The sequence below is a fragment of the Perognathus longimembris genome, chromosome 23 (assembly GCF_023159225.1).
Source record: "Perognathus longimembris pacificus isolate PPM17 chromosome 23, ASM2315922v1, whole genome shotgun sequence".
Taxonomy (NCBI): domain Eukaryota; kingdom Metazoa; phylum Chordata; class Mammalia; order Rodentia; family Heteromyidae; genus Perognathus; species Perognathus longimembris.
Genome location: NC_063183.1, coordinates 703,533 through 727,614, shown reverse-complemented (window position 1 = coordinate 727,614; position 24,082 = coordinate 703,533). Strand labels below are relative to the sequence as shown.

Below are 24,082 nucleotides of genomic sequence, written 5' to 3'. Positions count from 1 at the left end.
GCTAAAGCCTTCAGGGCTGGGTCAGTCCCCAGGTGTGTCCCCGAGGCCCAGACACATGTCATATCACTGCCCAAGATGCAAAGGGCAGCCATGCCACTGGTGCTCACGGAGGACACGCAATGGACACCCAAGCATGCATTACGCAAAGTCAAGGTCACATTGACCAAGCAGACTGAGATACAAGAGGACAAGACTGAACGCACACTTACACACAGACACAACATCTATGGCAAACACAGGCTTGCCACAACCCTCCAGGGGGCTCAGGCAGGGCTGGCACTGGATGCCAGCCAACCCTGAGCTCAGCTTTGTGCTCCCCCAGGACTGGGGACCAGGTGCCTGCTGTGCATGGGGCTCCCTGGGGCTGACAGGAGTGTCACCTCCACACCCTCCACACAGGTCCAGCTGGCAGGCACCAGGGCAGGAGCAAGTGCCAGAGCAGATCAATAGAGTGCTGTCCACCAAACTGGGCATGTAGGTTAGCAGACACGGCGTCCCTGCACCCCAAAGCTCAGCGGCAGGAACTGATGTCTCCAGAGGCTGAGATCACCAGTGTCTGGAGCACCTGGCCTACAGCTGCCTGCATCCAGCGGCCATTTGGCCAGAAGCAGCCACATCTGTTGGTGAGGCCTGAGCATCTTCTCCACCACAGACATTGTTCCTGCTCAGGTGAGGGGCAGCTACTGGGCAGGGCTAGCCGCTGAACTAGGGGCTCTGGGCTACATGTCTGGACCCTGGGAAGCTTCCATTTTATACTCTGTACTGGGCAGTAACTCTGTCTTTCTCACAGGCTACCCAGGCCCCCATCAGATGGTACGTGCAGGACTCACAGGGGCCAGGGGCACCCCACTGTCCAGCAGCATGCCCAGGCCTCTTTCTGTCGCTTGAACTGGGTCTCAATGCAGAGCTGGTGCCTGAGGCCTGGAGTGGGGCAGGCATAGCCAGGGCCTGGCTTACCATGGGCAGGGGATGTGTGGAACTTGCTGTTTGTGACATGCACTAATTGGAACCACTGCAGCTGTGCATCCCTGGGGCCCTGCTAGTGATAAGGAAGGCTATGTTCCAGAGCTCTGCTCCCCACCACTCCTTTCTTTCTGACATTGTGTGTGGGTCTATTTCCTCCCCTAGGCAGGGCAGGCATCCTCCGCAACACTGTGCCTCAAGGCCAACCTGTATCACCCCACTGCTCTCCTCTCCAGCTGGTCCTGGACCCACAACCACCTGTGCCTGGCTGCCCTGGGACGCCTCGGCACAATGACCAGTACCCGCTGCCATTCCACCACAGGTCCCAGAGCGGGTGAGAGGATGGTTCCCCCGGGCCCTCTGGGGGTTCTGCTGTGGGCTGATGTGCCCACCGTGGCAGAGGCGGGGTGCTTAGTGCCCCAGCTTCCTGTCCTCACAAGCTCAAACTCAACGGCCTGCACTAAGCGAAGGGACCCCAGCTGGTGTGGCGCAAGCAGTGCAGGCCTTGCTTAGGGTCCTAGCAACAAGTCAGGGACAAGCCAGGGCCATGACTAGAAGGGGTCACCACTGGCCTGGACAACTGGGTGTTGCTGGAGTCAGGCCAGGTGCTAGGGTGGCCTCAATTCTCTCTTAATGCAGGTCCCGAGAGAGACACCCAGCCCTAGCAGCCTGGGGGGCTGTGACACTGCCCCCTGGGCGGTGGCCAGCTCTTGCCACAGTAATGGATCTCCTGGCATCCTTGCACTACAGGAGAAGAAACTTTGCTAAGTGGTCTGCCCCGCAGACGCCTCCCCTCCAGGGCTGCTGCGTGTCCCTGTCGCTCCCACGGCAGAGGCTAAATGGCTCAGAAGGAGGGGCTGGCCTCCTGTCCCTCTGCTCTAGGGTCTCAGGGTCCACACTGGGAAGACACAGAACTATCCTGTAGAGGTTTGGCCAGCATGTGTGTGCCAGCACATGTGATGGACATGTGTACATGCCATGTGACACACATCACATTTAGACCTGAGCATGTGTGCATGAGCTCAAGTGATCCTCCCAGACCAACTCCAGGCCCACCTGGACATGGGGACACGGGGAGCCCTGCACAGACCCCAGACAGCCCACGCTCCACTCTCTTCCAGGTGCTCTGGTCAGGCCAGGCCTTGCCCTCCTCTTGTCCCTCATCGCCCACAGCTCCAGCCCCCAGGCCAACAGCTCCCCCCAGGGAGGGCTGGATGCCCAGGGAACTGACCCATGGGCCAGGCAAGTACACACAAATCAAATTAAGTGTTTTGGGTGGCTGATTTGTGCAGAAAAGGGGGGCGGGTAGAAGAGGAAGAGTTCTGGGGAGAGAGCTGCTGTTGAGGTTCCCTAAGGAGAGACCATGTCCAGGGTCTTCCAGGTGGGATTCCTGTATCCTCGGCTCTGGTCTCAGGGGCCTGGCTTGACCTCATCCTAAGCCACCCATTCAAGGTCCAGTTTCCCAAAGTCCCTGGTCATTGTCCAGTGGGAAACAGAAGTAAAAGCAGTCTTGACTATCAAAGGCCCATGACTTTGGCAAAGGTTCCCCCAAGACTCCTCTTGGGGCCCTTGAATCCCATTACTGGTGGCAGCTGTGAATCTCAAAATCCTCACCTCTTCCCAAGTCTTGTTAGCTCTTGCCCACATGTCATTTCCTAGAATCCAGGGGTCTCCTGTCTTCCAGGGGTCTCCCGCCTGGGCTCACCAGTCTTCCTCCTGTTCCCTAGGACTAGTAGTCACTATGACCTGGTCATCTAGTGAAGTGGTTGGTCCTGAAGGATCAGGGATCAGGGTTCCAGGTAGGACCAGCCAAACCCAGGCTAATGTCACCCCACACAGAACACACACACACACACACACACACACACACACACACACACACACTGCTATGTGTGCATTTCATTGGAGTCATACCTAAGGAAGGCTCTGGGAGATGGCCTGTCTTGTGGCCACATTTAAACCCCACCCAACTAAGAACCCACTTCATCTGGAGCTCTTGGAGGGAAGAAATAGTAGAATGGAGGGATGAATGGATGGATGGGTGAGTGGGTGGATAGATGGATGGATGGATGTAAGAGTCTTACCTATGAAAAGGTATTTCCTGCCTGACCTTAATTCCACATGCAGTAGACTAGGCATTCCTCAGAGCGGCTGCTCCAGGTTCTTGCCAATCCTTAGTGCCTCCCTGTTCTGTCTAGGGCCAATTCTGTCCTCCTGCAAGACTTCTGGTGCCAGCCAGCCAGCCAGCTACCCCGGGAGCAGCTCTCTGCACTGATCAGGAACCTGGCCTCAAAGAGGGTGCCCCTCAAAGCCTGGCAGGTAAGTTCTGTGGAGGGAAAGTGAGGGCATGAAGGGGAAGCCAAGGTCCCTGGGAAGCCTGCAGATAGAGGTAGCCTGCATGGGTGCCCAAGGTCCTAGCAAAGGATGGGACAAGACTGGGGCAGACCATGGCAGGGTCTGGCCGGGGAGGACTCGGGCATGCAGAGGAATGTCTCGAAGCCTGGGGTTGGCCATGGGCCTTCCCTAGGAGTGGTGCTCACCGCAGGGATAATCAGTTAATGAGGTGACCACTCAAGTGGGACTAGGGTTCCGGGTTGAACCAAGCTGATCAGCTTAGGCTGGACAGATTTGCCAGTTTCAAAAACATCCAGGATCAGATATGGTTGCACATGCTTGTAACCCAAGCTACACAGAAGGTGGTAAGTTGGAGGATAGTGATCTAGTCCAGTTATATTTCAGGCTAAACTTTTCCAGAAAAAATAACTTTAAAAATGTGGGTGGGGGCATGGACCAAGTGGCAAATCCCCTATCTAGCAAACACTGGGTTAAGTTCAAACCCCAGTACTGTCAAAAACAAACAAAAATCCACAGGAATGCAGCCTCTGAAAGTCTGTGGCTCCAAAAATCTGCTCCACTGTGTGTGTGTGGAGGGGATCCTCTGGAGTTCCCAAATTGTGTTCTGTGTCCCTGGCAGTCTGAGTATTTTCTCTACCTTCCTACCCTGGCCCCTTCCCAGTCCCCATGGGGTTCAGGGCACCCCTTGGGGCAGATCCTCCATCCCCAGAGCTGAAGAAGGAGTTCTGAAGTCCACTGGCCTCTCCCTGGACTAGGTCTGAAAGTAGCTCTCCTGGCCCCACACTGACCAGGGATCTCTGTCCCTCTTTTTTTTTTTTTTTTTTTTTTTTGGCCAGTCCTGGGCCTTGGACTCAGGGCCTGAGCACCATCCCTGGCTTCTTCCGGCTCAAGGCTAGCACTCTGCCACCTGAGCCACAGCGCCCCTTCTGGCCGTTTTCCATATATGTGGTGCTGGGGAATCGAACCGAGAGCTTCATGTGTAAGAGGCAAGCACTCTTGCCACTAGGCCATATTCCCAGCCCCTCTGTCCCTCTTAAGAGGGGCCAGTGGCTCATGCCTATAATCCTAGCTACTCAGGAGGCTGAGATCTAGGGATTACGGTTCAAGGCCAGTGGGGCAAGAAAGTCCCCAAGACTCTTATTTCCAGTTAACCACTGAAAAAGTCAGAAGTAGAGCTGTGGCTTAAGTGGTAGAGGATTAGCCTTGAGCACAGTCCCAGCCCTGAGTTCAAGCTCCAGGATCCGCACACACACAAAAATAACCAATTCCCGAAAGGGGCTGGAGGCATAGTTCAAATGGTAGAGTGTCCACCTTGCAATTGTGAGATTCTGAGTTCAAACTAGTGTAAAAAATTAAATTAAATTAAAAATAACCAATACACCACAGGGCAGGAGACCTGGCTCAGTGGTAGAGTAGTTATCTTCCTAGCAAGCATTAGGGCCTGATTTCAAACCCCAGTACTGCCAAAAAACACAAATAAAAATTACACTGCTTTCAGACCACTGTGGAATCTAACTTGAAACCAATGAGAGATAGATGAAAATTAAATGATAAATTTTGTTTGGGCAGTACTGGAATTTGAATTCAGAGCTTTGTGTGTGGTAGGCAGGACCTCTACCACTTGATCCATGCCCTACTCCTCCACCTTTTGGCTATTTCAGTTAGGCCCACTTTTGTTCAGGCCAGACTCAGCCCACAAACCTCCTACCCATGACATCCTGTGTAGCACATACCACCACGCTGGATTTACTGGCTGATACTTTTTTTTTTTAACAAGAAATCCACAAAAACAAAAACTGCTTCTTTGAAAAGATCACTGAGCTCCTAGCCAGGCCACAGAGGGGAGACATGGAGAGAAGACACAACTTATTAATGTCAGAAATGCATATGCTAAAAATCCATCAGTGAAGGGTATAGCTGTGCACACAAATGTAATAGCTGAGAGAAATAGTCTGGGAACTCACCTTGGGAAAACAGATTACCAGAATCACCAGTACCTACCAGGAGGAATGGCCACAGCAATCAACTTGGCAAAGCTGCTGAACTGATTTTAATATTTGACAGCATTGTGGGTTTTTTTTTTTTAGTATATGTGCATACCAGGGCTTGAACTCAGAGCCTTGAGCTCTTGCTTAGCTTTTTTGCTCAAGTCTAATGCTCTTCCATTTGAGACACGCCTCCACTTCTGGCTTTTTGATGGCTAATTGGAGATAAAAGTCTCGGGCTGGGAATATGGCCTAGCGGTAGAATACTTGCCTCGTGTACATGAAGCCCTGGGATCGATTCCTCAGCAACATGTATAGAAAAAGCCAGAAGTGGCACTGTGGCTCAAGTGGTAGAGGCCAGGGACAGTGCTCAGGCCCTGAGTTCAAGCCCCAGGATGGAGAGAGAGAGAGAGACAGAGAGACAGAGACAGAGAAGAGTTTCTTGCATTTATCTGCCTGAGTTGGCTTTGAACCACGATCCTCAGATCTCAGCCTCCTGAGCAGATAGGATTACAGGAGTGAGCCTCTGGCTCCCAGCTCTGAACTGTCTTATTTTAGGTGTACTTTCTACTTGCCACAGATCTGAGTTGCTAATCTATTTGAAGTCTAAAATTCTCTGTCTTCAGCAGCAAAGTTAGCCTGTTTATATTTATTAGAGCGTTTGCTATTCCCACCCAGCCTTGTTTCTTCCATCACTCTTGATTTTTCCCTGTGCTGTGGTGGTTTCTCATACACAACCCCAATTTTTTGCTAAAGTGTGCACTCTGCTGAGTGGGGAGGGGCTGGGCAGTGTCCCCCAGGGCCAGTCCAGACCAGATGGAGTGACCTGCTGCCTACCCTGCCCAGCTCAGTTGCCTGGCCAACCTTGCTGGGAGACTCGGCCTCCAGGACGACTTTGCCTTACATCCACCTGACCTCCTGCTCTTCTATAAGTGAGTACCTTGCCCCTGGCCACCTCTCCCCGAGGATGCCCAGCAGCCACAGTCAAGCTGCCTCTTCTGGTCCCCAGCCATGTGGGGTGGGCAGCCCAGCCTTTTCTTCCTGACTTCCTACCACTTGCCTGCAGCCTGAGCCAGGTGAGGGCAGCTGACTGCTGGGCCTTCACCCATCGTGCTACACAGGGGGACACAGAGCTGCTGGCCAACCTGCCAGACCAGAGGGCCGCCCTGCAGCACACAGCCTGGACCTGCTTGGTAGGCGTCTCCAGTGGGGAAGGGTGGGCACAGGATGGGGCTTCCAGCTCCTCACTGACCCTGCCCTCACCCCTCAGTCCCCTCAGGGCAGGAAGGGGGTGGGCACAGGGCGGTGCTTCCTGCTCCTCAGTGACCTGCAGTCCTTGCAGGGTGAGCACAGGGCCAGGCTTCCTGCTCCTCACTGACCAGAGATCCCTGCAGGGTGGGCCCCACCTGCAGCTCAGCGCCTCAGACCTTGGGCTTCTCGGGGCCCTGGTATGTGACATGGATGCAGCCAGTATCGTGACTGCAGACCCCAGTGTGCTACAGAACCTGCTGCGCTGCCCTCGGCTGACCATCGCACAGAAGGCCGCTCTCAACACCCTACTGGCCAGTGGGAGGACTGTGCTTGGGTAGGTGAAGGTTACAAGGACCAGGCACAGGGGCCGAGGGCAAGCCCCTCCTTGAGATGAGGTAGCAAAATCCTGGGCTTGGAGGTCCATAATCCTCAGCCCTGCCCTGGCCTTCCAGATTCTGGGCGCATGGTCAGAGACTCTGCCCCACCCTCTTGTGTCTACACATGACAGACCCCATGCCCTGGGGACCCTCCCACAGGGTTTCCCCCCCCCCCCACACACCCCTGCTCAGGGAGAGGCAGGTGGTGAATGAGAACCAATGCAGTGTCCCCTTCCTGTCAGGCCTCCTAGCTCCTGGAACCTGGAGGGGTTGAAGGCCCTGGGACCCCTAGCCACCTATGTCATCCCCCACCTGTGGGAGCAGGTGCAGGAGGTAGGACAATGCCCAGGGTGGGGCTGGCCATGGCCAGCAGCAGCCTGTCCATGTCCACACTGAGCCTCTGTTGGGGGCCCTGGGCCCTCCTGTCATAGTGTGAAGGGCTTGGGGCGGGGGGAGGGGCAGGAGGAGGGACAGGGCCATTCTTCCCTGAGACCTAGAATGGCTATGTCCACCCTGCCAGGCTGTGGCCCTGGACTTCTTCCGGAGCATGGTAGCCACCTGCCGGGCAGGGAGGCTTAGACAGAGTGATGTCAGGCGTTTTGTCACCAACTTCCTGGAGTCCATGTCTCCCTCCATGTCCTCAAGACCCAAGCGGGGCACAGGTTAGTGTGGCCATCATCGACTTCCCAGCTCTGAGCTCACTAACCCCATCTGTTCTGGGCCAAATTCCTGGTCAAAGATTAAGCATCGGAAGCATGGGTCTGGCTGGGGTCCAAAGTAGAAGTTAGGGTTGGGAATGGTACCCTAGTTGGGTGGCTCACAATTTCTGGCCAACCTGGGCAGAAAAACAGGCAAGACTTCCTTCTCAGCCCAGAGCTGGGTGTAATGGCCCATGCCAGCCACCCCAAGCTATGAACAGGAGGCTAAGATGCAAAGGATCTCAGCTCAAGCCAGCCCAGGAAGTAAAGTCCTTGAGACTCCATCACTGGAGGGAAGCTGGGCGTGGTAGCACTCCCTATGACCACAGTAGCTACAGGAAGCCTACAACTGGCAGGTGGAGCCAGGGTGGGCAGCAAGGCTTTTTGTCCTAGAAATAACCAGCAGATGGCAGGCTAGAGGTATGACTGAAGGCCTAGAGCCCCCCCCCCCCCACCCATGGTCAGCTGGGGTCTGGGCCAGCCAGCCCAGTCATCGGCACCCCCCCCCCCCCCCGCAGGGAGATCCTGTATTCGGGGCAACATCACTGCAGCTACACTGCAGGATGACCTCTTCCTGGTGCATTATGACTGCATGCAGCTGGAGGCCTGTCTGGGCCGCCCGGTGCTCAGGGCCAACCTGAACCCTCTGCTGCAGCACCCACTGCCTGCTGAGTGCCAGCGTGTCATCAAGGCCAAGCTGACCCAGGTGTGCATGTGGCTAGTCTGTGCAGGGTGGAGGTGGAGACAAAGGTGGGAGGGCAGAGGGGGAAATGGAAGTGGGAGCGGGGGGGCACTCCAGCTCCAAACCCTTCCCCCACCTGCCTACCGGCCTCAGATCTACCCAGGCGGCATTCCTGAGGACCAGCTGCGTCTCATCACCTCGCTGGTCTACCTCTACTCCCACGCCGAGATAAGCCAGTGGAACATCACGTCCAGAGACACAGTCATGGCTCTCCTGGCCTCTGACGTGGCTCTGGAGAACCAGACAGAGGTGAGGGTGGCAGGGGGAAACAGCTGCAGGGGACAGCCACAGGGCCCTGGTTCACTTGGCCTAGCTGACCCATAGCCCCACCCCTCCAGGCAGTCCTACAGAAGTTCCTGGACCACAATGGCACGGTCACTGGCGCCCTGCTGGTGGCCATCGGGGGCTCCCGCCTCTGCTGGATGAGTCCCCGGCAAATCCAGGCTATCCGGCCCTCGGAGTTCCGGTGAGCCTGCCCACTGGGGGTCAACAGAGAATACTACGATTGGCAGGAAGTCCTGTTTGGGCCAGGCCAGCAGAGAGCTGGGTGGATGGCCCCTGGCCACCATCACAAAGTATCATGATGGGGTGGTGTTTATTCTCTAGAACTTCTGAAAGCCAGAAGTGCAAAGCCAAGACCACCAGGACAGGTCCCCTTTGTGGCTGCAGCCGGCCCTTCACACCCTGCCACCTGCCGTAGCAGCCAGCAGGCTCTGGTGAGGCAGGAGGCACCATCCCTCTGTCCCACTGCACAACTCCTCCCTGCGTATCTGCATCCAGATTCCCGTCTTCTACAGTCACCAGCGATTGGCTTAGAGCCAACCAGATCTAGCCTAAAGTCTTCTGATCTGATTTCATCTGCCAGCGTCCTGTTTCCAAATGAAGTCTCACTCTGAGGGTTTAGGTGGACACGAGTTTTGGGGAGAGACCATGGAACCCTGGTATAGAGGGTGAGAGGGTTGGGGAGAGAGGGCCATGGCCAAGCAACTCTCATCCTGATCAGCCTCACCCCACCCAAGGCTGGCTGGGGCTCTGGACATCTCCTCCTGCCCTCAAAGCCGGAAAAACGTGCTCTTTGCCAAGGCCCGGGAGGCCTTCAGCAGCACCCGGAGCACAGACGAGTACTACCCCTACATACGCCCCTACCTTGGTGAGTATAGCACCCCCCGCTCAGAACCTGTCCTGCATGCTCCCACCCCACCTCTGTCTGCTCTCATTCCCATCCCTGCCCACTCTCACCCCACCCCCCAGGTGGCGCCTCTGTGGATGAGCTGCGACACCTGGCCCAGGCCAATGTCTCCATGGACATCGATACCTTCACCAACCTCAACCCCAGCGTGCTCCAGGTAAGGGCGGCTGGGGAGGGGTGGGCCAGACTGCGAACCCCAGGGTGTGGGTGGCCCCTCCTCCAGGCCAACTCCGCCTTGCCTTCTGCACCATGCCCAGTGCTGGGAGCCGGGGGAACACTGCCTTTGCAGTGTGTCCCCCGCCCCAGCCCCAGAGAGTAGCCCATGGGTCCCTGGCCCTCCCCCACACACCCCCATGCCCCCCTCCCTCACAGAGCCTGAGTGTCGGCAATGTGACCACGCTGCTGGGCCAGAACGTGGGGGACCTGCAGAAGGCCCGCAGCCACCCAACCATCAGCTCCTGGCTGCGTAGCCTCAACAGGTCAGCCCTGCAGGAGCTGGGACTGGACACCAACCTCAGCAGCCCCACCCCTGCCCTGGCGACCAGTGAACCCTCCTGGGCCACGCACCTAGCACTGCACCTGGCCCACAGCTCAGGCCTGCCAGACAGCAATGTGGGAGCTCCGGCCTCAGGTTTGGGCCATCCCCCCTCCCCTTCCTTGGCCCCGCCTGTCTGTTCATGCCTGGCTACTCTTGATCCTGCCCTCTGATTTCTCCTATGGATACCGCAGATGCTCCTGCATGGAGCTGCAGGGAGGGTACCCAGACTGAGCCAGGAGAGGAGTGCCACAGACAGAGGCCTAGTGACCCTGCATGTGCCCCAGGCCTGATGGGTGTTCTCCTTTGTTCTGCCCACAGGCAGCCTGCCAGTCCACCAGAGGTACCCGCTGCTTGTGGTGGTCTTGCCCTCCAGCCTCCTGTGGCTGCTGCTGTGCTGGGCACCTCTGAGCTCAGGGGGGACTGAGCAACGGGCATCAGGGCCCCAGCCACTGCAGGCATCCCTGTCCCAGAATGACCAGGCTCAGGAACACCACAAGCAAGAGAAACAAAGCTGCTAGTCAACACTGGATGCCTGCCCAGGCCTAGCATGAGCCTAGGGCCAGGGGACCCACTGTGCCCCTCATCCTGGGAGCCCTGCAAGGGAGTCCCCACACACCTCGGCTCCCAGAACCTGGGTCTACAAGGAGAGGGAATTTGCCCAGCTACACATCCAGGCCAGCAGGGAACAGAAGGCCCTTTGGCTGCTAGGACAGTGGGTCCAACCAGCACTTTACTGTCACTGCCTTGTTGGGAAGATCTGAATAAAGTGTGGGGCTATTCTGCCGCCTGTGTCTTTGCTAGGGCCCAGAAGGGGCACAGAGACCTCCCAGGTCTCCTACACCCAAACCTGGGGGCTCAGGAACAGTGGCCATCATGCCAGGAAGGCCTTGGACCGTCTCTATCTGCCTAAAGGCCCTGCACCCCCTTTTTCTGGCCACAGGAACTCAGGATGCTGCGTGTGGGGTCACAGGAAGCCTTGAACTCAGGCCCTCTTGGCTAGCCTGACAACACAACAGCGCACATGGGCACAGTGACACATTGCTGTTTATTGAGCCCCAATGCCACTGGGCTACCTTCAGCCAGGCAGGGCTCCACAGTGGGCTGGGGCTGGGCACTCAGAAGCAAGATTTCAGCTCAGAGTGAAGACCAAGAGCAGAGCAGAGAGCCAGGCAAGCACAGGTCCAGGTGTAGGACATGGAGCTCCCCGGGAGAAAGCCTCTGTGCATGGAAGGGGAGACTCAGACGTTCCAGCCTCCAGGCACCCCAGCCCCGGCCCCAGCCCCTGGCTGCCCCAGCCCACCTCGGAAGCTGAGGTCCAGGATCAAGTAGCCATTGGGGACGCCGCCCTGTAGCCCAAGCCCCAGCTGGTCCAGGTCTTCCTGGTGCTGCTGGAAGATCCAGTCCCGCACGGGGCTATTGTTCTCCTCCCCCTTCAGCTCTGCCACATGCAGGCCCAGAAGCATCTTCACATCATCCACGGTCAGCCGCTGCCCAAGAGGCAGGCAGCGGTCAGCCTCTCCACTGTGTTCAAACCTTAGCCACTCTGGTCCTGGCTGCACCTTCCTTGGGCCAGAGGCTCCTGGATCAATGACCACCCTTCCTCCCTGGCCCCCTTCCCTCCTACCACCACTGACTCCACGGGCAGCTGCTTGAATGTGGCCAAGTCCATGCTGATGTTCTGTCGGCCAAGGGCCTGCAGGTCCTCTGTGGAAGCCCCACCTGCACAGGAGCAAAGCCCCAGGCTTGAGACCTTGCCACACCCATCTTCCCCCACCCCACCCCACCCCCCGCCCCTCCACCACACCCAGGCAGCTCTCTTTCTTGCTTGCTTGCTTTTTCTTTCTTTTTTTTCTTTTTGCCAGTCCTGGGGCTTGAACTCAGGACTTGGACACTGTTCCTGAGCTTCTTTTGTTCAAGGCTAGCATTCTACCACTTGAGCCACAGCACTACTTCTGACTTTTTCTGTATACGTGGTGCTGAGGAATCGAACCCAGGGCTTCATGCATGCTAGGCAAGCACTCTACTCCTAAGCCACCTTCCCAGCCCCACAGGCCGCCTTCTTTACAGAGGAATTCCCAGACCTGGGCCTGAGGGCTGGGAATGGCTGGCAGGAGCAGCAGCTCACCAGGGTTAGACCAGCCAACCTCATGCTTTGGGGCAGAGGACACACAGGCACTTCCTCAGACCCACAGCAGGCAGCCACATAAGGCAGGGACCTGGCTTTGGTGCCGCCTGACTGTGTGTGCCTTGGCTCACCTAGGAAGGCCTTGATCTTCCCAAAGTACTCCAGCCCGCTCACATTCTGGAAGGCCAACTGGGCCTTGGGATAGAGAAGGCCCAGCTGCTGTGGGCTGCATGCATCCAGATCCTTGGGCATGACTGTCCTGGGGGCATTAGGGGACTGAGCAAGGAGTGGGGCAGGCACCCACCACACACACGGACACTGAGGGGTGGGCATCACAGGACACAGGCATGGACACTGAGGGTCGGGCACCACAGGACGCAGGCATAGACACTGAGGGGACACAGACACTGAGGGGCAGGCATCACAGGGCACAGGCACTGAGGGGCAGGCACCACAGGACACAGACACTGAGAGCACCCACCATAGGACACTGAGGGGCAGGGACTCCAGCTGCTCGGCACTGAGGACACACAGGTAAGTGGGGCGGACACCAGCCAGGAAGTCCAGCGTGTCCTTATCCAAATCATCCCTCCCCAGCAGGTAGCGGGCAACCAGGGCGGTCACCTGTGGAGGAGCCCCCATGGTGTCCTAGGGCAGGGGGAGGTGAACCAGCCCTCAGAGCTTGTAGCAGATGCCCGCCATGTGCCTTACCTGCACGTTGGTGCTCTGCCCGCTGCTGGCCCGGAACAAGTCCTTCACCATGTCCAGGGAGGTCACGTTCCACTTGCTGATGTCCTCTGGGAGGACATAGCGGAAAAGGAGGCCGAGCTTCCGGACCAGGGCCTCGGGGTACCCTTGTGGATAGGTCTGGAAAGGAAGGGACCCTGAAGGCCAGAGCCACCCCAGTGAGCTGGGGGCACTGCATCTGGGCAAGGAGTCCCCAGGTCTGGCCACGTATGGCCCACGTCCAGGCAGGGGGAGCCTACATCCAGCCAGGGGACCCCACATCCAGGCAGGGGGGACCTGTGGCAAGCTACCTTGTCCAACTTGCGCTTGAAAATGCTGAGCTGCTGGTAGGTGAAGGGGATCCTGTTCACATTGTCCATCTGTTCAGCCAGCATGGTGCCATCCACGCAGGCCTCCAGCTCCCACTCCTCATACCAGAAGAGGCTTTCATCCACGACCTCCACCTTCTTCTCCGGGGGACAGGCCTCTGCAAGGGAGGCCTGCTGCTGCAATCTCTCTCCCCTCCCACAACCACCATCAGGCCCTGGGCCTCAGTTTATCCACTGGCCAAATGGGGTAAATCCACCCAGTCTGTGCGGGTGTGACCTGGTTAGCTGAGAAGGCAGGGAAGATCTCAGGCCATCCACAGCACTAATGTCTCGACCCTGTGTCCTATCCTTCCCTCCATGTCCTGCCCCACATCCTGTCCCCCATGCACTGTCCCCCTGAGCCCTGCCCCCCTTGTGCCCAGCCCTGGTGCCCAAGGCCTGGGGAACAAGGTACGGAGCTCACTTTCTGTGTCTCGCCGGAACCTTGGCAGCAGGTCAGTGGGCTCAGACTTCCGCCATGATTGGGGCCCAGAGATGCGCTGTAGCCATGAGGCCACAACCCCCTGAGGACAGAGCAGGGGGACAGGTGAGCCTTGTGAGTTTCATGGTTCTGTGTGTCACAGCCAGGGGCGGAGCAAGGCTCTCACCTGGGGGATGCTGTGAATGATGGACATGTCCAGCACAGCCAGCAGGCCCTGCAGAGCATCCAGGGTGGAGACAGACCACCTCGATGGGGGGCTATTTGGGTAGAGGGGACCATATCAAGGACCCAGATGCAGATCAGGAGAGAGTCAGAGCCAGACACTGCTCCTGGCTGTGGAGGGGCGCAGCCCAGGGTAGCCATGATGCCCACATGGTTATCCACAAGCACTGCAGCCCAGGAATATCCCCAGAGGACTCAAACACCCCTCACTCACCCATAAGGGGGTCCTCCAGCCTTCAGAGCCATCCTTGCTGCCTCCTGCTGGTCCCAGCCCAGGGGCCCTGGGCAGCTGGCCAGCCGGGGGAGAAGGGAGGCCGCTGCCTTGGTCACAAAGCGCCCGGGCAGGTCACAAGCCAGGCTCCCCAGGGCCTGCACGTCAGCCTCACTCACCCGAAAGCCCCGCACACCCTGAACACACATTTGGCCTCAGCACCTGCCTTTGCCGGCCCAACTCCCCTCTCTGCCCTGCTCCCATGCCCCCTGACCCCCCGCCATGTACCCGGCAGGCCAGGGCTACGGGGAGCAGTCGCTGGCGCTCAGGAGCCCCTGGTGGGAGCATGTGAATGTTGGCCTTGGAGACTCGGGACAAGAAGCCAGCACAGGCCTGAGGCCCAGGGAACAAGGCAGGGCTGAGGAGAAAGAGATGCAGGGGACGGCTGCACCCGCAGCTCACTCCCCCCCCACCATGACCCCACTCCAGCTGAGCCACCCAGCCCCCCTGGGCACCAAGCCAGGGCACATGGAGGGTGCTCTCCAGCTCCTGGCATAAAACCTACTTGAGGAAGGGCAGCATATCCACTGGGAGGGTATCCAGGTCCTGAAGGGTGAGGTGCCCAGAGAGACGGCTTGCCAGACAGCGCAGCTGCCAGGAGACCAGGATGGCCAGCTTGGAATGTTCTGGGCCATGACCCACAAGGATGGGCTGGGGGCTCCTGGTCCAGCAGGCAAGGACCCAGCACATAGGAGCCCAGCTGGCTGTCCTGTGCCCACCCCCAAGCCATGGCCCCTCCCTGCACCATGCCACTGCAGACTGTGTTTTAGGGACAGAGCCTTGAAGGGTAGCCCCAGCTCTTCTGGGGGTAGCAACCAGGCCACCTCAGGTGTCCCACACAGCTGGGCACATGTGGGCTGCACACCCTTATGGTCAGTTTAGGTGGCCAGAGCATCTCTGATGGGCCACCAGCCAGGAAGACCTTGAGTGGGGAGAGAGGTGGACAGCTGTGCGGCCATCCCTCACTGCCTCCCCACACAACCAAGGCCACCGGGAGACCCACCTGATCCACATGGAGCGTAATGTTCTTCTGCCTCGTGGTCACAACCAGCTCCAGGACACGCCTGGCACTCCAGTGAGACACCTCCACACAGAAGAGGCTAGAGAGGCCTGGGGCCAGGCTGGGGGCAGGCCCAGAGTTTGTACCCAGTTCTGGCCTTCCCAGTACCCCAGTTCCACAGCACTCCCTCCCTTTAGGACCCCAGGGCTCCTGCAAGTCTCCCTGGGCCAGGTAACAGTTGAAGGGAAAGGGGTGGCCACTCCTCCCCAGTCCCCAGCCCAGTCAGAACCCAAGGATCCACCGAACCAAGGGGCAGGCAAGGCGGACACAGGAAGGCAAAAGCCCAGGAGCCTGTGCAGCCAGCACCTGGCTGCCCAGCCCAGGAGGCTCCTAGCACCCGAAAGCCTGAGGGGCCCTGGCTGTACCTGACAGGGTCACGCATGCCAGCTACCGGGAGGACGGGCTCCTGGGAACAAGGTTTTGCTGATGCTTGCTCCGGTTGGTGTTTCTCAGCTACATTTTGGGCTTAGCTGCTTCAAGGCCCAGACACCCAGAGCCTGGGTACTTGGAGCCCTGCTGCTTGCTGGAACCTATATTTGGATCTCTGGGCTTAACTTCTGCTTGACCCAGCTACTTTTAGAGCCCAGCTACACCTTTACCAATGGGTCCCTTTAACACCAGACACACTGCACTGATAGGTATTGGTGCTTGTGGAAGAGAAAACATAGCCCTGTCTCCCACTGTGGGCCAGTCAGGGACCCCCACCTCTACCCAGACCTAGTCTCCTTCCTCACCCCTCCCTCTCCCCGCCTCCTTGCCTCACCTGTCTTCCAGGCCTCACCGGTGTCACTGTAGCCTTCAGGGGTTGTGTCCAGCCTGCGGAGCACAGGCAAGAGGCTGGGGGTGGAGGGACTTTGGAGGTGCGCCTGACCCTGAGAAAGGGACAAAGCCTTCCCCACCCTGCCTAGCCCCAGTCCAGTGACACCCTGCTAGGTGTGGAGGCAGGGAACCAAGGACCAGGGCTCAGCCCATGCAGGGAGCCCAGACCCCACATCTTCCTCAGGTGTTCAGACACCACCAATTCTCAAGACCCAACTGTGCTCAGCACCCCCCTCTCCAGTGTCCAGCTCTCCCTGGCTTCTCTAGTCAGCTGCTCCTACTTACCAAGGCCCAGTGGCAGCAGCAGCAGCAGCAGGCTGCCCTGAACAGGGGTCCTGCAGGGCCCCAGAAGGTGTCGGGCTGCAGATAAGGCCATGGTCTGTGGAGGACAGTGGCTCTGAGGTCCCCGTCTAACCCCCTCCCACCCCACCCTGCAGGGCTGCCCAGGCAGTGTAGGGCAGCCCTCCGCAGTGAGGGGGCAGCCCAGGAAGTGAGGGGCAGCCCAGGCAGTGAGGGGGCAGCCCAAGCAGTGAGGGGCAGCCCAGGTAGTGAGAGGCAGCCGAGGCAGTGAGGGGCAGCCCCTTGCAGTGAAGTGGCAGTCCAGGCAGTGAGGGGCTTCTTGCCCGGAGGCTCCAGTCCGACCTCCCAGATGCCTGCAGGAGCTTCTATGCTGCTCTGCTGCTCTCCAGGCAGAGGCTAGCACCACGGAAGTCAGTCCTCCCTCAGGGGGTGGGGTGCTGGGCTCAAGCCAGCCCAGCCCCCAGCTGTGAGGCCCCAGGCAGCTAAGCCCATCCCTGCTCCCTGAAGGGCAGGGCCATGAGAGCCCAGGGCTGCATCTAATCAGGTAGACCTCAGTTTCCCCATTTGCATGGAGTTCCTGGGAGCCTGACCTTCCTGCAAGCTGTTGTGGTCCCTGGGAACTTTGCCCTTTGCCTCCTGCCCAGCCTAGAAGTCCAGGCAGGGATTTGGCCAGTAGGGTCTGTCCTCCAGGTGATAATGGGCATGTGACATGAACAAGAGCAGGTGCTCAGGGGTGGAGGGCAGCACAGGAGAGGCAGCAGGACGGGTCCTCTCCTCCTCCCACACCCTCCATGACTGGTATCCTTCTGACCACCTAGCTAGCTCTTCACTGCACACCTGCGGAGCACTTGCTCCAGCCTGGGCCTGTCTGAGATGCTAGGGGGACCGCCAGGCTGCCTGTTTCCCAGCTGTGTCTGTGGGGCTGCAAGCTCCCCCTGGAGTGTGATGCTGAAGTGGCTGTCTCAGGGGACAGCAAGTCACCCCACCCACTCCAGTCAACAGGCTGCCCCAGCAGGGCAGATGACCATCCATGGGACAAAGGCTCCATTCTCCTGGCCTACCTGTTGCACCCACCTTCTGTGGCCTGTAGCCCACAGGCCTGGCCCACAAGAGAGGGGAAATGAAGTCGAGCCACATTCCTGCCAAAGCTAGGCCTTGGTGAGGGGGGTGGGTCCCTGAGGCCCCAAAGATGCCTGTGGCCAGACACAGCGCGCACAGGGCAGGGACAAGAAAATGTTCCTGGTGACCCAGAGGAAAGGGGTTCTCACTATCCCCCTGTGCAGCATGGGGACCACAGTGACACAGGCCAGTCCACACCTCACCTCTGCTCCATCCCAGGTCCTTCCCCAGGCCTGCCCACCCACAGAGCACACCTCAGAGCCTGGAATGCTTGGGAGCCCCCATGTAGTGCCCCGTGTCCTGCCCTGAGCTGGACTCCTGTCCATGGGCACCTCAGGCCTCCTGTGAGGCAGTGCACAGAGCACAGGGTGATTCTACCTACAGTGATCAGACCCATATAGCTCATATCTGCTCAGATCCAGTTCATATAAATGACCTTTACCCTGGGTTCCTTGAGCCACATTCTGGCCCCTAGAAAAAAGCATTGCCCAGGCAGCCTCTGGTCCTCCAATGGAAGCACAGCCTCTGCTCACAATTTCCAGGATCTAGGCATTACTTCCAGGCCTGAGAGGGGTGGAGAGTGGGAAGAGCTGCCACATGCAGTCAAGGGAGGCAGGCATGAGAGGCAGGCATGGGGGAGGGGGAGAGGTAGGCAGAGGCCTGAAGTATGCTGCATGGGGATGAGCACAGGGTTACTGTAAGTCATGAATTCTTAGCAAAGACAGATGGTCCAAGCGGGGCAGCCTGAGTAGGTGGGGGGAGGCCCTGTTCTTCCAGGGATACCCACAGCCATGGACCCTCTCATGGTGACACTGACAAGCCAGGGTGGTAGACTCACATGAGCACACCCTGCCTCACTTTCCTCACCTGGACAATGGTGTGTTGGGCGGGGGTGGGGGCCCCCAGGGCTGCCAAGGGAAACAAGTGAAGCTTGGCTGGGCAACTGGGAGGGTGCGGCCACAGGAATGTGTGGGTGGGGTCCCTGCGCTGACAGGCACCACTTGGGGGGGGGGGGGGGTGGACAGCCCGGAGGCGCATTGGCCTTGGCCTCTGTGGGTGTGTGGGTGGGCAGCTGGAGCCCAGGCTCTGTTTACTCTGACCTTTCTTAGGTCGGGGACTGAGGAAGCAGAGGAGCCCAGGCTAGGCACCAGGCAAGAGTGGGGGTCCTAGGGTAGGGTGCTCCTGACATGGGGTGGGGGACAGGCAAGGGTTGCAGGAGGCGAATCCCAAGCCAGGCCGGGAAGCTTGGCACCACCCTCCACACAGATGTCTACTGGTAAGTCAAGACCAGCTTCTACAGCACAGCACCCTGCTCCGCCTTGGCCCAGCGCCTGTGTGGTGTGACGTGGATGTTGGAGTCCCCACTTCCCCTCCCACCCCCACCCCCAATACTGCTGATTCCCACCATGGACTGCCCCTGCTGTCAACACCTGCACAAGGGGCCAGGCAGCTGTGGCTCCATCCCTAGCAACAAAACCAAAACACTGCACAGGGGCCTGGAGCCCGTCCGACTGCTTCTGGAGTGGTTTCCTATGATAAACAGTGAGTCCGACCACAGTAAACAGAACAGAGCAACCGAGCGAACAGAATTGGGCTGCCAGGTAGAAGAATCAGCTTACAAAACCCACAGAGAGACAAGTCCTTTAAAGAAAAGCCCTTTCCACCCACAACTCAAAAATGCTGGGCAGGTTATGTGCAACAAAAACAGGGGGAAATGTCCACACTTTTTACTGATGACATATCAAAGATGGTAACTGCCCACATATGCTGTAATATAGGTCTCTCCTCAGAAGAATAAGAAAGAATTTGGGGGACTCTTCTTCTTAGTTGAGGTCCTACATTTTTGTTTCCGATCATCAAAATCGGTGACAGGAAAGGCCTGGTGGCACATATGTGTAACTCCAGCAGTTGGGAGGCAGAGGAAGAAGGATCAAGACATTGAGGCCAGCAGGAGCCAGTGGTTCACACCTGCAATCCTAGATACTCAACTGAGAAATGCAGTTCGAAGCCAGCCTGGGCAGGATAGGCTGTGAGACTCTTATCTCCAACTAACCACCAAAAAGCTGGAATCAGAGCCATGGCTCCAGGGGTAAAGAGCTAGCTTTGAGTGAAAAAGCTCAAGGATGGTACCCAGACCCTGAATTCAAGCCCCAATAACACCACCAAAATAAATATATACATACATTTGATAAATATATAGCTAATTTAACCAATAGGGGAGAATAGACTCACATTAATAAAATCAGAGGTTAAAAAGGGAATATCACAGCAAATACCAAAGAAATCTCTTAAGAGAATACTTTGAAAACCTATTTGCCAGCTGGAAAATAGAGAAGAAATGGATATATTTTTAGACACATTTGACCTTCCAATATTGTACCAAGAAGGTCTAAACCATTTAAATAGAACAATAACAGCCAATAGGACTGACACAGTAATAGACTCTCCCAACTAAAAAAGAAAGAAAGGAAGGAAAGAAGGAAAGAAGGAAGGAAGGAAGGAAGGAAGGAAGGAAGGAAGGAAGGAAGGAAGGAAGGAGAGAGAAAAGAAACACACACACACACACACACACACACACACACACACTCATCCCAAAATTCTGTCAGACCAGCAAAGAACTAACACGGATATTCCTCACTTTTCTAAGACATAGGAAGGGAACAAATGCTCCTGGATTTATTCTATGAAGCAAGTATTACACTTACTCTCCAACCAGACAGAGACAGAACAAAAAAATGAGCATGGTAGACCAATCTCCTGGCTAAACATTGATGCAAAAATTCTCAATTTTGCAAACAAAATTCAACAACAGACTATAAAAGAATCATGCATCAACACCAAGTTGGAACCACAGCACAATTCCCATCAAAATCTCACTCTTGTCCCTCAACAGAATTCAAAAAATAAAAGACCCCAAATAGCAAATGCAACTCTAAGTAAATGCTGAAGTTATTACAAAACCAGACTTCAAATTATACTACAGAGCCATAGTAGCAAAAACAGGCTGGTACTGGCACAAACACAGACATGAAGACCAAACGAACAGAACTAAAACCACACAGGCACAACCAGCTAATACTTTAGAAAGATGTCAACAACATATACTCCAGAAAAAGACCCACTCTCCCACAAATGGCCCTGGGAAACTGGCTATTCACTTGTAGAAAATGGAACCTGGACCCCATATATTACCCTGTGCAAAAATCAACATACCATAGAACTCCAAACAAGATCAAAAGCTTTAAATCTGTTATAGGAAAAACCCTGGAAATTATGAGCAGAGGTAAATATTTTCTTTCTTTTTTTTGTCTGAGACTGAAACTCGAACTCAGTACCTGAAGCTTTCACTCTGAGGCTAGAGCTCTGCCAACTGAGCCATGCTTCCCACTCCAGCAGAGGTAAATATTCTCTGAACAGGATTCCAGTTCCCCAGAGAATGGGAGTAAGAATTGATAGATGGGACATAAACTTAAAAAGCTTCAGCATAGGAGGAGAAAAAATTATCAGAACCAAGAAAAAGCACACAGAAGAAGAGAATACCTTTGCCAGATATTCAATAGATAAAAGATTAAATCCATAATATACAAAACGCTCAAGAAATTAAATGGCAAAAGAACAAATAACCCAACTAGTAAATGAACATGTGAACTGAACACAATCTTAGAAGGAGAAATACAAATGGCTACTGCATACACGAAACATTCAATATCCATAGCCATAAAAAATATTCCTAACGTATGAAACTGTAACCTCTCTGTACATCAGTTTGATAATAAAAATTTGAAAAAAAATATTGCACATCAAAATCAGGTACTGATAGAATAATTGGAGGGAAAATTAAAAAAAAAAAAAAACAGTAGAATGCTGGTCACTCCAGCCTTCAATCCTAGGAAGCTCAGATCTGAGGATCCCAGTTCAAAGCCAGTCCAGGCAGGAAAGTCTATGAGACTCTGATCTTCAATGAACCAGCAAAAAGCCAGAAATAGAGGTGTGTGCCAAGCAGTAAAGCATCAGCCTTGAGTGAAAAAGCTAAGGGAGAGCATCCAGGCCCTTAATTTAAGCTCTAGTATGTGTGCGCATGCACACCCCTGAGTGCACACACACACTCCCTCCCTCCCCCCCCCCAAAAAAAACACAGAGAGAATACAGAAACCTATCTGGATTTGGTGAAATCCTATCACTTGGAGTCTGAGGATCATGAGTTCAAGGCAGCCTGGACAACACCTTGGGGCATGGGTTGTGGCCTGAGCAGGGCCCCATGATTCTGACTGGGTGGACAGGTACAGAATGTCTCAGCCTGTGGCTACAGAACTGACTGTTCTCAACTGTACACTGCAGTCTCACTGAGACAGGCAGCAGGGGCTGTGTGGTAACTGAAGTTACAGAATGTGATCTGACCAGGACAGACACAGGTATTAATATCAACAACATACCTAGGAAAGTCCCACATACTCAGAATTCACCATCTGAATAATTAATGGAACAAAGATGAAATGACAGCAGAAATATGATATTTCTAACCAAACCGCAGAGGAAACATTTCTCAGTGGTGGTGGTGGTGGTGGTGGTGCTCAGGCGATGTTGGTTCCCACTGTCTACAAGGAGGGAAGGCTGCAGGTTGGTGGTAGCAGAGAACTATAGAGCACTTGTTTGTTATATACAAGGCCCTGGTTTCTACACTATAAATCAGTAAGTTCTGATTTGTAAAAAGTTCATTGGATGCAAATAGGGTGCATTAGTACACACAACTGTAGTCCCAGCTACTTGTGGTGCTAGGGCAGGAGGGTTGCTAAGCCAGCATAGGAGGAGACTGCCAAATGCCTCAGCCTATCATAATACATTGTATAGAAATGTTAAAGTGCCACACTGCACTCCATATATGTATAGCTACTATGTGGCACCTTTAAAAATATATTAGTTTAAAAAATCTTTCTTCAAAGGGTAAATAAATGCAGCAGTGGAACTCATGGGACACCATGTGGAAAATGAACTATATAACTTCTAGGTGGGGATGGGAGGGAAAAACCAGGGGAGAGCGAGGGAAGGGTGACATTGTACTCTTTACCTGCCTTATGTAACAGGAACCCCTCCGTATATCACCTTTGTAATAACAATATTTATTTTTAATTTTTCATTCAGACTTGGGATGTACCTCAGGGAAAGTGCTTACCTAGCAAGTGTGAGGCCTAGTATCACACACACACATACAAATAAAAAATAATTCTCAAAGTCAAAACTACTGATGTAGAAACATCCAGGCAGCCCCTATATTGGAATGAATGCTTTAAACGAAAGGGTTGTGCGGACTACATCTCAGTAAAGCTGGAAGCACTCAGGGCAGCAATGACAGAAGGAAGAACTGGATTTTTAAGCACCACAATGTGGACAAATCTCAAAAACATTGCTACTCTCAGTTGGAGAAGCAGAGATGCAAAACTTAACAGAAGCTTCTAGAGGCTGAGGCAGAGGACAGAGGATAAATGTTCAGTGGATATGGAGTTTCCACTTAGAATGATGACATTTTGCTAGAAATAATGGTGATAATTATTACATAACTCTGTGAAAGAATCTAATGCTATTGAGCTATTAAAATTATTAAAGTTGGCAGATTTTTATGTTTTGTATATTTTCTATAATAAATAAGCATTTCCTTACATACTACATTCTTTCTGTCCCCTTCCCCCCAATTCTGGTGATTTCCATGCCTCTAGACTTTTTGTATTTATTTCCTTCCTTACTGAGGATAGAGTCTTTCTAACCCTTTCTCACCAGACAAGATAAGATCTAGTCATTACCTGCCTGTCTGGCCTTGAACTCAAGGACCTCCTTCCTCTGCCTCCTTAAGTAGCTGGGACTGCAGGCATGTGCCTTCATGCTTAGCTTGGAAAATCCCCCCCCTCTCTCTCCTGTCAATTGTGGGGCTTGAACTCAGGGTCTAGGCACTATGTCTAGCTCTTTTGCTCAAGGCTAGTGTTCTACCACTTTGAGCCACAGCACCATTTCTGGTTTTCTGGTGGTTAATTGGAGATAAGAGTCTCACAGAGACTTTTCTGCCCAGGCTGGCTTTGAACCGTTATCCTCAGATTTCAGCCTCCTGAGTAGCTAGGATTGCAGGTGTGTGTCACTGATGCCTAGCAATACATAATTCCTAATAGTAGTGAAACCCTCAAAGTATCTAGACTCCAGGCCTGGGAATATGGCCTAGTGGTAAAGTGCTCGCCTCCTATACATGAAGCCCTGGATTCAATTCCTCAGCCCCTCATATATAGAAAAAGCTGGAAGTGGTGCTGTAGCTGAAGTGGTAGAGTGCTAGCTAGCCTTGAGCAAAAAGAAGCCAGGGACAGTGTTCAGGCCCTGAGTTCAAGCCCCAAGACTGGCAAAAAACAAAGCAAAACAAAAAATATCTAGAAACCAAACCAGCAACATAAAGTATCTCAGAATAGTGCAGCTGCAGGGAGGTGGATTCCCCACACCAAAATCAAAATACACTCAATTATGAAATTCTAGGAGACTGTTTCTTAAAGAACTCAAC

General features: G+C 54.9%; 2 protein-coding genes across 2 annotated transcripts; one reads left to right on the top strand and one right to left on the bottom strand.

Annotated features, from left to right (window-relative positions):
• The first annotated feature begins 1,254 nt into the window (after window positions 1–1,254).
• Window positions 1,255–10,616, top strand: LOC125341051 (mesothelin-like protein). The gene is made up of 15 exons (XM_048333060.1): window positions 1,255–1,297; window positions 2,085–2,205; window positions 3,162–3,282; window positions 6,150–6,235; window positions 6,370–6,496; window positions 6,698–6,888; window positions 7,174–7,264; window positions 7,452–7,593; window positions 8,148–8,335; window positions 8,465–8,620; window positions 8,710–8,837; window positions 9,391–9,521; window positions 9,623–9,717; window positions 9,933–10,191; window positions 10,417–10,616. The coding sequence occupies exons 1-15, from the start codon at window positions 1,255–1,257 to the stop codon at window positions 10,614–10,616; spliced, it is 2,079 nt and encodes a 692-aa protein (XP_048189017.1).
• Window positions 10,617–11,125: 509 nt separating this feature from the next.
• Msln (mesothelin) lies at window positions 11,126–16,507 on the bottom strand. Its single transcript, XM_048332461.1, has 16 exons — window positions 16,417–16,507; window positions 16,076–16,128; window positions 15,678–15,718; window positions 15,256–15,373; window positions 14,758–14,843; window positions 14,481–14,610; window positions 14,196–14,389; window positions 13,926–14,016; window positions 13,742–13,841; window positions 13,261–13,436; window positions 12,935–13,090; window positions 12,705–12,847; window positions 12,355–12,482; window positions 11,723–11,817; window positions 11,399–11,585; window positions 11,126–11,316 (listed from the first exon to the last, which is right to left on the bottom strand). The coding sequence occupies exons 1-16, from the start codon at window positions 16,505–16,507 to the stop codon at window positions 11,228–11,230; spliced, it is 1,878 nt and encodes a 625-aa protein (XP_048188418.1). The 3' UTR covers window positions 11,126–11,227.
• Between the last annotated feature and the right edge of the window lie 7,575 nt (window positions 16,508–24,082).

Excerpts from the sequence above, each read along its gene's own strand:
- LOC125341051 (XM_048333060.1), top strand. The coding sequence starts at position 1,255 with ATGACCAGTACCCGCTGCCATTCCACCACAGGTCCCAGAGCGG. Across the intron at positions 7,265-7,451 it reads TGTGGGAGCAGGTGCAGGAG|GCTGTGGCCCTGGACTTCTT; the intron begins GTAGGACAATGC and ends CCACCCTGCCAG. Across the intron at positions 10,192-10,416 it reads TGTGGGAGCTCCGGCCTCAG|GCAGCCTGCCAGTCCACCAG; the intron begins GTTTGGGCCATC and ends TTCTGCCCACAG.
- Msln (XM_048332461.1), bottom strand. The coding sequence starts at position 16,507 with ATGGCCTTATCTGCAGCCCGACACCTTCTGGGGCCCTGCAGGACCCCT. Across the intron at positions 13,842-13,925 it reads TCATTCACAGCATCCCCCAG|GGGGTTGTGGCCTCATGGCT; the intron begins GTGAGAGCCTTG and ends CTCTGTCCTCAG. Across the intron at positions 11,317-11,398 it reads CCTGGACCTCAGCTTCCGAG|AGGCTTTCTCCCGGGGAGCT; the intron begins GTGGGCTGGGGC and ends TTCCATGCACAG.